Here is a 12,956-nt window from a genome sequence, read left to right as displayed (position 1 = left end):
CTTTATCAAGCCCTGTGAGGCCCGTAACATTGCCACTTTTTTGTCTACATGAGCTAATGAGCCAATAAAATGATAACATTGAATAATCATTGTAATTATCAGAGTGCTGCAGTTACTGAACGCATAGTATTCCCTTGACCCGAGGCAGGTTGGGCTAATTACTGCTGAGCACCGGATCCAAAAGGATTGTGCACAAGGTTTGAGCGCTCCATTTCTGTGTGCAATCAATGTAATGTCACGTACAGCCTCTATCCACCCCATTGTATGGTATATCTGCAAAACAAGCAGTAACTGGGGCTATATGTAAGATAAACGACAATCAAAATAACTGGCAGGTTAAATTAGTTCGACCAGAGAGCCTCCTGCTGGTAAGGTATCAGATCGCAAGGAATAACGTATATACTCGAGTATAAGCCGACCCGAGTATAAGCCGAGGTACCTAATTTTACCTACGAAAACTGGGAAAACTTATTGACTCTAGTATAAGCCTAGACACAACTTCAGCCCTGTCTCCCAGCAGCGCACATTCTGCCAAAGCGACCCCCCCAGCGATCAACCGGACTTGTTTGCAAAGTTGATGGTGACAGAGAATTGCCAAACGGATTACTGTGTGCATTGTCCCACTGTCCCACTACCATGTGCAGAGGGTGCTGTGTGATATTGCAGTCACTGTTATTCTTTCATATAACCAACAGAGGGCGCTGTGTGATATTGCAGTCACTGTTATTCTTTCATATAACCAACAGAGGGTGCTGTGTGATATTGCAGTCACTGTTAATCTTTCATATAACCAACAGAGGGCGCTGTGTGATATTGCAGTCACTGTTATTCTTTAATATAACCAACAGAGGGCGCTGTGTGATATTGCAGTCACTGTTATTCTTTAATATAACCAACAGAGGGCGCTGTGTGATATTGCAGTCACTGTTATTCTTTCATATAACCAACAGAGGGCGCTGTGTGATATTGCAGTCACTGTTATTCTTTAATATAACCAACAGAGGGCGCTGTGTGATATTGCAGTCACTGTTATTCTTTCATATAACCAACAGATGGCGCTGTGTGATATTGCAGTCACTGTTATTCTTTCATATAACCAACAGAGGGCACTGTGTGATATTACAGTCACTGTTATTCTTTCATATAACCAACAGAGGGCGCACTGTTATTCTTTCATATAACCAACAGAGGGCATTGTGGGATATTGCAGTCTCTCCCCAAGTGAACTGTTGGTATAGGAATGATTAAAAGTGACTGCAATCTCAGCTACTGCTCGCTGACCCGAGTATAAGCCGAGGTAGACTTTTTCAGCACATTTTGGATGCTGAAAAACTCGGCTTATACTCGAGTATATACGGTAAGTCAGATAATGATGATTCTCCACCTGCAGAATATCTGTGTTGTGTGGTCCTAGCCTAAAGGTATACCCCCTTTTTGAGAGGAGTCTAATGAATAGAGCTTGTGCAGAACATACGTTTTGCCGGTTTTAATTAAGAAATGATTTGTCTAATCAAGACTCCACTTTCATTTTCTAACTATTGTCCCTAGTAATGTGTAAGCGTACTATATACTCTCATAGGCAGACTAGTAAGAGGAATGGCCAGTCTGCATAGAGGTGTAATGTGCTTCTCCTTGATTTAAAGCATAAAAAAACATGCAGCTAAGGAGAGTGATCAGTTTGTTTATACAGAGCTCATTATGGCCATCTGAACTAGGGATGCACTGAATCCAGGATTCGGTTCAGGATTCAGCCTTTTTCAACATGATTTGGCCGAATCCTTCTGCCTGGCTGAACCAAATCCTAATTTGCACAAGGAGATTAGGGGCGGGATGGAAATCACTTGACTTTGTCACAAAACAAAGAAGTAAAAAATGGTTTCCCCCTCCCGACCCCTAATTTGTATATGCAAGTTAGGATTTGGATTCGGTTTGGTGGTTTGGCTGAATCCAAAATAGTGGATTCGATTCATCCCTAATTTGAACAAATTACCCAGGGAGGGGAGGTAGTTCAGAGAAGAAAAACAAGTTTCCAAAGTACCGGTAGTTTACAACAGGAAAATATGTATTTTTTTTTTTTTTAAAACAAAAATAGGCAGAATACATGTTCAATAGAAACGATTGTGCTCATATTAAACAAGCATACATAAATGTGTATAATGTCCCTTTAAGAAATCAGGAGACAAATGTGCCAAGAGACTGGATTTGGGTCCACTAAATACGACTTATTGGGAATATATATGCTATTACACGTGACAAGCGAATGTGCATGTGTTTAGTGCAACACAAGAGCTTCCTCTCACCAAGTACAACCAAGGGGCTACAGAAAACAAGTTGTTCATGAGAGATAATGATCTGAATTAAACACACATACCCTGCCCGAGGATTCCGCGTAGCTACCATGTGACTCTATTACTGAGGCCAAAGTCACGTACCTGTCAGACCTGTTATTGGGCAATATTTGCACGTTGTTTACATGCTGCACAAGCCTGGAGAAATAGAACAGGCAGGCATTGAATTCTACTGAATAAAAACTAAATTGTACATTCAGTTAAGCTACCGTGGAGACTTGTTGATAACATCTTTCCGAAAAGCAGTGCAAGTTATTTATCGTTGCTTCTTAGTTTCCCTTTAAAAAGGTTGTTAACGCTTAGTATGTCTAGAGTGATGTTCCGAGATAATTTGCAACTGTTTTTAATGCTTTATTATTTATTAGTAGCTTTTTATTCAGCAGCTCTCCAGTTTTCAATTTCAGACATCTGGTTGCTAGGGTCCAAATTCCCCTAGCAACCATGAATTGATTTGAATAAGAGACTGGACTAAGAATAAAAGAGGGACTGAATAGAAAGAGGAGTAATAAAAAGTAGAGCTTTTGTTTTTTCTATATGGGGTCAGTGACCCCCCTTTGAAAGCTGGAAAGAGTCAGAAGAAAAATGCAAAAAAACTATGAAAGATAAACAATGAAGACTAATGGAAAAGCTGCTTAGAATAGGCCATTCTATAACATACTAAAAGTGAACTTAAAGGTGAAGCAGCCCTTTAAGCAGATCTTAGTGACTGGCTTAACTAACTGCTTGCACTTCTTTGAACGTAGATTACACAGAGGAGTAAAATGTAAAAATATACATTTGTTTATCATTTTACAAGGCTTGGCAGCCAAACAATGAGCTTGTCATTAATAATTATATTGATGCAAGCATTTATAGAAAAAGATGTTATCCTACACAGAGTACGTTTCCTGGGACATTTGTATCACTATTTCAGCAGAAATAAAAGTCATTTATAAATAAAAAATCACCGCCAGCGGTCGATCAGAGTCCGATGTCTTTACAATACTTTGTATGTACAGGAGAGACTTCTGTTTCCAAGGTCCCACCAAGCAACAGTCCATGTCGCCGGTCTCCTCCTGTGAGAAGCATTTGGTTTTCCATGAATGAAATCAGGATGGAGCTGGGGATGCAACAACACTCCTGTGGCTCCAACTGGGACGTCTCCAATGTTAGAATTCCACATTGAGGAGCAGCTTAAAGGAAGAACGGGCAAATAACTCCAACTTTACTGATATCACCTGCTCTCCGGCTTCCTAAAGGGAGAGAAAAGTTAAATGTTATGGTTTCCTTTAAATGACATTAACTAGACCACAAGAAGCTAAACAATAAACACATTTAATTACTTACCTAAGGGCTAGACACCTATTTTTCTACTGTAGAGAAATGTAGACTTGTACTGGGGACCATTAATGTTTCTATTTAGATTTGTACTGGGGACCATTAATGTTTCTTTTTAGTTTTGTACTGGGGACCATTAATGTTTCTATTTAGTTTTGTACTGGGGACCATTAATGTTTCTATATTTAGTTTTGTACTGGGGACCATTAATGTTTCTATTTAGTTTTGTACTGGGGACCATTAATGTTTCTATTTAGTTTTGTACTGGGGACCATTAAAGTTTCTATTTAGTTTTTTACTGGGGACCATTAATGTTTCTATATTTAGTTTTGTACTGGGGACCATTAATGTTTCTATTTAGTTTTGTACTGGGGACCATTAATGTTTCTATTTAGTTTTGTACTGGGGACCATTAATGTTTCTATTTAGTTTTGTACTGGGGACCATTAATGTTTCTATTTAGTTTTGTACTGGGGACCATTAATGATTCTATTTAGTTTTGTACTGGGGACCATTAATGTTTCTCTTTAGTTTTGTACTGGGGACCATTAATGTTTCTATTTAGTTTTGTACTGGGGACCATTAATGTTTATATATTTAGTTTTGTACTGGGGACCATTAATGTTTCTATTTAGTTTTGTACTGGGGACCATTATTGTTTATATATTTAGTTTTGTACTGGGGACCATTAATGTTTCTATTTAGTTTTGTACTGGGGACCATTCATGTTTCTATTTAGTTTTGTACTGGGGACCATTCATGTTTCTATTTAGTTTTGTACTGGGGACCATTCATGTTTCTATTTAGTTTTGTACTGGGGACCATTCATGTTTCTATTTAGTTTTGTACTGGGGACCATTAATGATTCTATTTAGTTTTGTACTGGGGACCATTAATGTTTCTATATTTAGTTTTGTACTGGGGACCATTAATGTTTCTATTTAGTTTTGTACTGGGACCATTCATGTTTTATTTAGTTTTGTACTGGGGACCATTAATGTTTCTATTTAGTTTTGTACTGGGGACCATTAATGTTTCTATATTTAGTTTTGTACTGGGGACCATTACTGTTTCTATTTAGTTTTGTACTGGGGACCATTATTGTTTATATATTTAGTTTTGTACTGGGGACCATTAATGTTTCTATTTAGTTTTGTACTGGGGACCATTCATGTTTCTATTTAGTTTTGTACTGGGGACCATTCATGTTTCTATTTAGTTTTGTACTGGGGACCATTCATGTTTCTATTTAGTTTTGTACTGGGGACCATTCATGTTTCTATTTAGTTTTGTACTGGGGACCATTAATGATTCTATTTAGTTTTGTACTGGGGACCATTAATGTTTCTATATTTAGTTTTGTACTGGGGACCATTAATGTTTCTATTTAGTTTTGTACTGGGACCATTCATGTTTTATTTAGTTTTGTACTGGGGACCATTAATGTTTCTATTTAGTTTTGTACTGGGGACCATTAATGTTTCTATATTTAGTTTTGTACTGGGGACCATTACTGTTTCTATTTAGTTTTGTACTGGGGACCATTAATGTTTCTATTTAGTTTTGTACTGGGGACCATTCATGTTTCTATTTAGTTTTGTACTGGGGACCATTAATGTTTCTATTTAGTTTTGTACTGGGGACCATTAATGATTCTATTTAGTTTTGTACTGGGGACCATTAATGTTTCTATTTAGTTTTGTACTGGGGACCATTAATGTTTCTATTTAGTTTTGTACTGGGGACCATTAATGATTCTATTTAGTTTTGTACTGGGGACCATTAATGTTTCTATTTAGTTTTGTACTGGGGACCATTAATGTTTCTATTTAGTTTTGTACTGGGGACCATTAATGTTCTATTTAGTTTTGTACTGGGGACCATTAATGATTCTATTTAGTTTTGTACTGGGGACCATTCATGTTTCTATTTTAGTTTTGTACTGGGGACCATTAATGTTTCTTTTAGTTTTTGTACTGGGGACCATTAATGTTTCTATTTAGTTTTGTAACTGGGGACCATTAATGTTTCTATTTAGTTTGTACTGGGGACCATTAATGTTTCTATTAGTTTGTACTGGGGACCATTAATGTTTCTATTTAGTTTTGGTACTGGGGGACCATTAATGTTTCTATTTTGTACTGGGGACCATAATGTTCTTAGTTTGTACTGGGGACCATTAATGTTTCTATTAGTTTTGTACTGGGGACCATTAATGTTTTTATTTAGTTTTGTACCTGGGGACCATTAATGTTTCTATTAGTTTTGTATGGGGATTATGTTTCTATTTGTACTGGGGGACCATTCATGTTTCTATTTAGTTTTGTACTGGGGACCATTAATGTTTCTATTTAGTTTTGTACTGGGGACCATTAATGTTTCTATTTAGTTTTGTACTGGGGACCATTAATGTTTCTATTTAGTTTTGTACTGGGGGACCATTAATGTTTCTATTTAGTTTTTGTACTGGGGACCATTAATGTTTCTATTTAGTTTTGTACTGGGGACCATTAATGTTTCTATTTAGTTTTGTACTGGGGACCATTAATGTTTCTATTTAGTTTTGTACTGGGGACCATTAATGTTTCTATTTAGTTTTGTACTGGGACCATTAATGTTTCTATTTAGTTTTGTACTGGGGACCATTAATGTTTCTATTTAGTTTTGTACTGGGGACCATTAATGTTTCTATTTAGTTTTGTACTGGGGACCATTAATGTTTCTATTTAGTTTTGTACTGGGACCATTAATGTTTTTAGTTTTGTACTGGGGACCATTAATGTTTCTATTTAGTTTTGTACTGGGGACCATTAATGTTTCTATTTAGTTTTTGTACTGGGGACCATTAATGTTTCTATTTAGTTTTGTACTGGGGACCATTAATGTTTCTATTTAGTTTTGTACTGGGGACCATTAATGTTTCTATTTTAGTTTTGTACTGGGGACCATTAATGTTTCTATTTAGTTTTGTACTGGGGACCATTAATGTTTCTATATTTAGTTTTGTACTGGGACCATTAATGTTTCTATTTAGTTTTGTACTGGGGACCATTAATGTTTCTATTTAGTTTTGTACTGGGGACCATTAATGTTTATATATTTAGTTTTGTACTGGGACCATTAATGTTTCTATTTAGTTTTGTACTGGGGACCATTATTGTTTATATATTTAGTTTTGTACTGGGGACCATTAATGTTTCTATTTAGTTTTGTACTGGGGACCATTCATGTTTCTATTTAGTTTTGTACTGGGGACCATTCATGTTTCTATTTAGTTTTGTACTGGGGACCATTAATGTTTCTATTTAGTTTTGTACTGGGGACCATTAATGTTTATATATTTAGTTTTGTACTGGGGACCATTAATGTTTCTATATTTAGTTTTGTACTGGGGACCATTAATGTTTCTATTTAGTTTTGTACTGGGGACCATTAATGTTTCTATTTAGTTTTGTACTGGGGACCATTAATGTTTCTATTTAGTTTTGTACTGGGGACCATTAATGTTTCTATTTAGTTTTGTACTGGGGACCATTAATGTTTCTATTTAGTTTTGTACTGGGGACCATTAATGTTTATATATTTAGTTTTGTACTGGGGACCATTAATGTTTCTATTTAGTTTTGTACTGGGGACCATTAATGTTTCTATTTAGTTTTGTACTGGGGACCATTAATGTTTCTATTTTGTACTGGGGACCATTAATGTTTCTATTTAGTTTTGTACTGGGGACCATTCATGTTTCTATTTAGTTTTGTACTGGGGGACCATTCATGTTTCTATTTAGTTTTGTACTGGGGACCATTAATGATTCTATTTAGTTTTGTACTGGGGACCATTAATGTTTCTATATTTAGTTTTGTACTGGGGACCATTAATGTTTCTATTTAGTTTTGTACTGGGACCATTCATGTTTCTATTTAGTTTTGTACTGGGGACCATTAATGTTTATATTTAGTTTTGTACTGGGGACCATTAATGTTTCTATTTAGTTTTGTACTGGGGACCATTCATGTTTCTATTTAGTTTTATACTGGGGACCATTAATGTTTCTATTTAGTTTTATACTGGGGACCATTAATGTTTCTATATTTAGTTTTGTACTGGGGACCATTAATGTTTCTATTTAGTTTTGTACTGGGGACCATTAATGTTTCTATTTAGTTTTGTACTGGGGACCATTAATGTTTCTATATTTAGTTTTGTACTGGGGACCATTAATGTTTCTATTTAGTTTTGTACTGGGGACCATTAATGTTTCTATTTAGTTTTGTACTGGGGACCATTAATGTTTATATATTTAGTTTTGTACTGGGGACCATTAATGTTTCTATTTAGTTTTGTACTGGGGACCATTATTGTTTATATATTTAGTTTTGTACTGGGGACCATTAATGTTTCTATTTAGTTTTGTACTGGGGACCATTCATGTTTCTATTTAGTTTTGTACTGGGGACCATTCATGTTTCTATTTAGTTTTGTACTGGGGACCATTAATGTTTCTATTTAGTTTTGTACTGGGGACCATTAATGTTTATATATTTAGTTTTGTACTGGGGACCATTAATGTTTCTATATTTAGTTTTGTACTGGGGACCATTAATGTTTCTATTTAGTTTTGTACTGGGGACCATTAATGTTTCTATTTTGTACTGGGGACCATTAATGTTTCTATTTAGTTTTGTACTGGGGACCATTCATGTTTCTATTTAGTTTTGTACTGGGGACCATTCATGTTTCTATTTAGTTTTGTACTGGGGACCATTAATGATTCTATTTAGTTTTGTACTGGGGACCATTAATGTTTCTATATTTAGTTTTGTACTGGGGACCATTAATGTTTCTATTTAGTTTTGTACTGGGACCATTCATGTTTCTATTTAGTTTTGTACTGGGGACCATTAATGTTTATATTTAGTTTTGTACTGGGGACCATTAATGTTTCTATTTAGTTTTGTACTGGGGACCATTCATGTTTCTATTTAGTTTTATACTGGGGACCATTAATGTTTCTATTTAGTTTTATACTGGGGACCATTAATGTTTATATTTAGTTTTGTACTGGGGACCATTAATGTTTCTATTTAGTTTTGTACTGGGGACCATTAATGTTTCTATTTAGTTTTGTACTGGGGACCATTAATGTTTCTATATTTAGTTTTGTACTGGGGACCATTAATGTTTCTATTTAGTTTTGTACTGGGGACCATTAATGTTTCTATTTTGTACTGGGGACCATTAATGTTTCTATTTAGTTTTGTACTGGGGACCATTCATGTTTCTATTTAGTTTTGTACTGGGGACCATTCATGTTTCTATTTAGTTTTGTACTGGGGACCATTAATGATTCTATTTAGTTTTGTACTGGGGACCATTAATGTTTCTATATTTAGTTTTGTACTGGGGACCATTAATGTTTCTATTTAGTTTTGTACTGGGACCATTCATGTTTCTATTTAGTTTTGTACTGGGGACCATTAATGTTTCTGGGAATTATTTAGTTTTGTACTGGGACCATTATGTTCTACCATTAATGTTTCTATTTAGTTTTGTACTGGGACCATTAATGTTTCTATTTAGTTTTGTACTGGGACCATTCATGTTTCTATTTAGTTTTGTACTGGGGACCATTAATGTTTCTATATTTAGTTTTGTACTGGGGACCATTAATGTTTCTATTTAGTTTTGTACTGGGACCATTCATGTTTCTATTTAGTTTTGTACTGGGGACCATTAATGTTTATATTTAGTTTTGTACTGGGGACCATTAATGTTTCTATTTAGTTTTGTACTGGGGACCATTCATGTTTCTATTTAGTTTTATACTGGGGACCATTAATGTTTCTATTTAGTTTTATACTGGGGACCATTAATGTTTATATTTAGTTTTGTACTGGGGACCATTAATGTTTCTATTTAGTTTTGTACTGGGGACCATTAATGTTTATATTTAGTTTTGTACTGGGGACCATTAATGTTTATATTTAGTTTTGTACTGGGGACCATTAATGTTTCTATTTAGTTTTGTACTGGGGACCATTAAAGGAAAACTATACCCCCAAAATGAATACTTAAGCAACAGATAGTTTATATCAAATTGAATGACATATTAAAGAATCTTACCAAACTGGAATATATATTTACATAAATATTGCCCTTTTACATCTCTTGCCTTGAACCACCATTTCGTGACTCTATCTGTGCTGCTTCAGAGATCACCTGACCAGAAATACTCCAACACTAACTGTAACAGGAAGAAGTGAGGAAGCAAAGGCAGAACTCTGTCTGTTAATTGGCTCATGTGACCTTACATGTGGTTTGTATGTGTGCACAGTGAATCTTACGATCTCAGGGGGCGGCCCTTATTTTTTAAAATGGCAATTTTCTATTTGTGATTACCCAATGGCACATACTACTAAAAAAGTATATTATTATGATAATGGTTCATTTACATGAAGCAGGGTTTTACACATGAGCTGTTTTACTCAGTATCTTTTAATAGAGACCTACATTGTTTGGGGGGTATAGTTTTCCTTTAATGTTTATATTTAGTTTTGTACTGGGGACCATTAATGTTTCTATTTAGTTTTGTACTGGGGACCATTAATGTTTATATTTAGTTTTGTACTGGGGACCATTAATGTTTCTATATTTAGTTTTGCACTGGGGACCATTAATGATTATATTTAGTTTTGTACTGGGGACCATTAATGTTTCTATTTAGTTTTGTACTGGGGACCATTAATGTTTCTATTTAGTTTTGTACTGGGGACCATTAATGTTTCTATTTAGTTTTGTACTGGGGACCATTAATGTTTCTATTTAGTTTTGTACTGGGGACCATTAATGTTTCTATTTAGTTTTGTACTGGGGACCATTAATGATTCTATTTAGTTTTGTACTGGGGACCATTAATGTTTCTATTTAGTTTTGTACTGGGGACCATTAATGTTTCTATTTAGTTTTGTACTGGGGACCATTAATGTTTATATTTAGTTTTATACTGGGGACCATTAATGTTTATATTTTGTACTGGGGACCATTAATGTTTATATTTTGTACTGGGGACCATTAAGGTTTGTTATTAAGTTTCTCAGATGACTGAGGTTTGCATTTAGGATTAATATTGATTAAAATTGAGGCTTCTCCTGAGCACAAGGATTTCCTGCAGACTGTGACGTATTTCCGGGGACTCACTAGGGAAGGAACTGACTCTGAGACACCAGTCAATAAGTGATACACAGTTCCCCCGCCAGTCAGTTGCAGTTGGTCTCGGTTACCTTGGTGACGCTTCTTGGGCTGGAGAAGTTTCTTTACCCAACTCGTGCGACTCGGCACCTTCTCTATCCCCCCGCACAGTCGGTGCAACAGGTTGCTAGGCAACGTACAAAGCGCGCGGCAGAATGGACACGTGACGGTTCCGTCTTTGCCCACCAGGTGCCCCAGGCAGCTCGCGCAGATCACGTGCACACAGCCGTCCAACGAGTGGGCTTCCCTGCCCGGCCCGTACTCATAGCAACAGATCCCGCACTCCTCCATGTCTGTGTCTGGCAGCGCTCGGTGCATCTCACTTTGAAATCTATATTGCTTTTCCCATTCGCTCTCTGATCCTACTGCCTAATAACAGCGGCTCATATAGACCAGGGGCTGCGGCTTCTCTGAAACTGACAGTCGCCAGAGCCAATCGTAAGGAAAAGGTGGGGCTACACTGCTCTGTGCCCCGCCCATCCCCAGTGTTGCAGATGTGGGAGGTGAGAGACAGGAGAGAGAGAGGTAAGGGAGGGATAGTCTGTAGGTGAGAGACAGGAGAGAGGGGTAAGGGAGGGATAGTCTGTAGGTGAGAGACAGGAGAGAGAGGTAAGGGAGGGATAGTCTGTAGGTGAGAGACAGGAGAGAGAGAGGTAAGGGAGGGATAGTCTGTAGGTGAGAGACAGGAGAGAGGGGTAAGGGAGGGATAGTCTGTAGGTGAGAGACAGGAGAGGGGTAAGGGAGGGATAGTCTGTAGGTGAGAGACAGGAGAGAGAGGTAAGGGAGGGATAGTCTGTAGGTGAGAGACAGGAGAGAGAGGTAAGGGAGGGATAGTCTGTAGGTGAGAGACAGGAGAGAGGGGTAAGGGAGGGATAGTCTGTAGGTGAGAGACAGGAGAGAGGGGTAAGGGAGGGATAGTCTGTAGGTGAGAGACAGGAGAGAGGGGTAAGGGAGGGATAGTCTGTAGGTGAGAGACAGGAGAGAGAGAGGTAAGGGAGGGATAGTCTGTAGGTGAGAGACAGGAGAGAGGGGTAAGGGAGGGATAGTCTGTAGGTGAGAGACAGGAGAGGGGTAAGGGAGGGATAGTCTGTAGGTGAGAGACAGGAGAGAGAGGTAAGGGAGGGATAGTCTGCAGGTGAGAGACAGGAGAGAGATGTAAGGGAGGGATAGTCTGTAGGTGAGAGACAGGAGAGAGAGAGGTAAGGGAGGGATAGTCTGTAGGTGAGAGACAGGAGAGAGAGAGGTAAGGGAGGGATAGTCTGTAGGTGAGAGACAGGAGAGAAAGAGGTAAGGGAGGGATAGTCTGTAGGTGAGAGACAGGAGAGAGAGGTAAGGGAGGGATAGTCTGTAGGTGAGAGACAGGAGAGAGGTAAGGGAGGGATAGTCTGTAGGTGAGAGACAGGAGAGAGAGGTAAGGGAGGGATAGTCTGTAGGTGAGAGACAGGAGAGAGAGGTAAGGGAGGGATAGTCTGTAGGTGAGAGACAGGAGAGAGAGAGGTAAGGGAGGGATAGTCTGTAGGTGAGAGACAGGAGAGAGAGGTAAGGGAGGGATAGTCTGTAGGTGAGAGACAGGAGAGAGGGGTAAGGGAGGGATAGTCTGTAGGTGAGAGACAGGAGAGAGAGAGGTAAGGGAGGGATAGTCTGTAGGTGAGAGACAGGAGAGAGAGAGGTAAGGGAGGGATAGTCTGTAGGTGAGAGACAGGAGAGAGAGAGGTAAGGGAGGGATAGTCTGTAGGTGAGAGACAGGAGAGAGAGGTAAGGGAGGGATAGTCTGTAGGTGAGAGACAGGAGAGAGAGGTAAGGAGGGATAGTCTGTAGGTGAGAGACAGGAGAGAGAGGTAAGGGAGGGATAGTCTGTAGGTGAGAGACAGGAGAGAGAGAGGTAAGGGAGGGATAGTCTGTAGGTGAGAGACAGGAGAGAGAGAGGTAAGGGAGGGATAGTCTGTAGGTGAGAGACAGGAGAGAGAGGTAAGGGAGGGATAGTCTGTAGGTGAGAGACAGGAGAGAGGTAAGGGAGGGATAGTCTGTAGGTGAGAGACAGGA

General features: G+C 38.1%; 1 protein-coding gene and 1 long non-coding RNA gene across 2 annotated transcripts; both read right to left on the bottom strand.

The window, feature by feature from the left end:
- Positions 1–2,041: 2,041 nt before the first annotated feature.
- LOC108703461 lies at positions 2,042–2,769 on the bottom strand. The gene is made up of 2 exons (XR_001933467.2): positions 2,398–2,769; positions 2,042–2,352 (listed from the first exon to the last, which is right to left on the bottom strand). It is a non-coding gene; the product is annotated as an uncharacterized LOC108703461 (long non-coding RNA).
- A 172-nt stretch (positions 2,770–2,941) lies between these two features.
- On the bottom strand, positions 2,942–11,336 carry LOC121402083 (E3 ubiquitin-protein ligase RNF182-like). The gene is made up of 2 exons (XM_041587812.1): positions 10,946–11,336; positions 2,942–3,580 (listed from the first exon to the last, which is right to left on the bottom strand). The coding sequence occupies exons 1-2, from the start codon at positions 11,229–11,231 to the stop codon at positions 3,522–3,524; spliced, it is 345 nt and encodes a 114-aa protein (XP_041443746.1). The 5' UTR covers positions 11,232–11,336; the 3' UTR covers positions 2,942–3,521.
- Positions 11,337–12,956: the final 1,620 nt, after the last annotated feature.

This window comes from Xenopus laevis, chromosome 3S, assembly GCF_017654675.1.
Source record: "Xenopus laevis strain J_2021 chromosome 3S, Xenopus_laevis_v10.1, whole genome shotgun sequence".
Taxonomy (NCBI): Eukaryota; Metazoa; Chordata; class Amphibia; order Anura; family Pipidae; genus Xenopus; species Xenopus laevis.
This window is presented reverse-complemented; position numbering and strand designations above follow the sequence as displayed.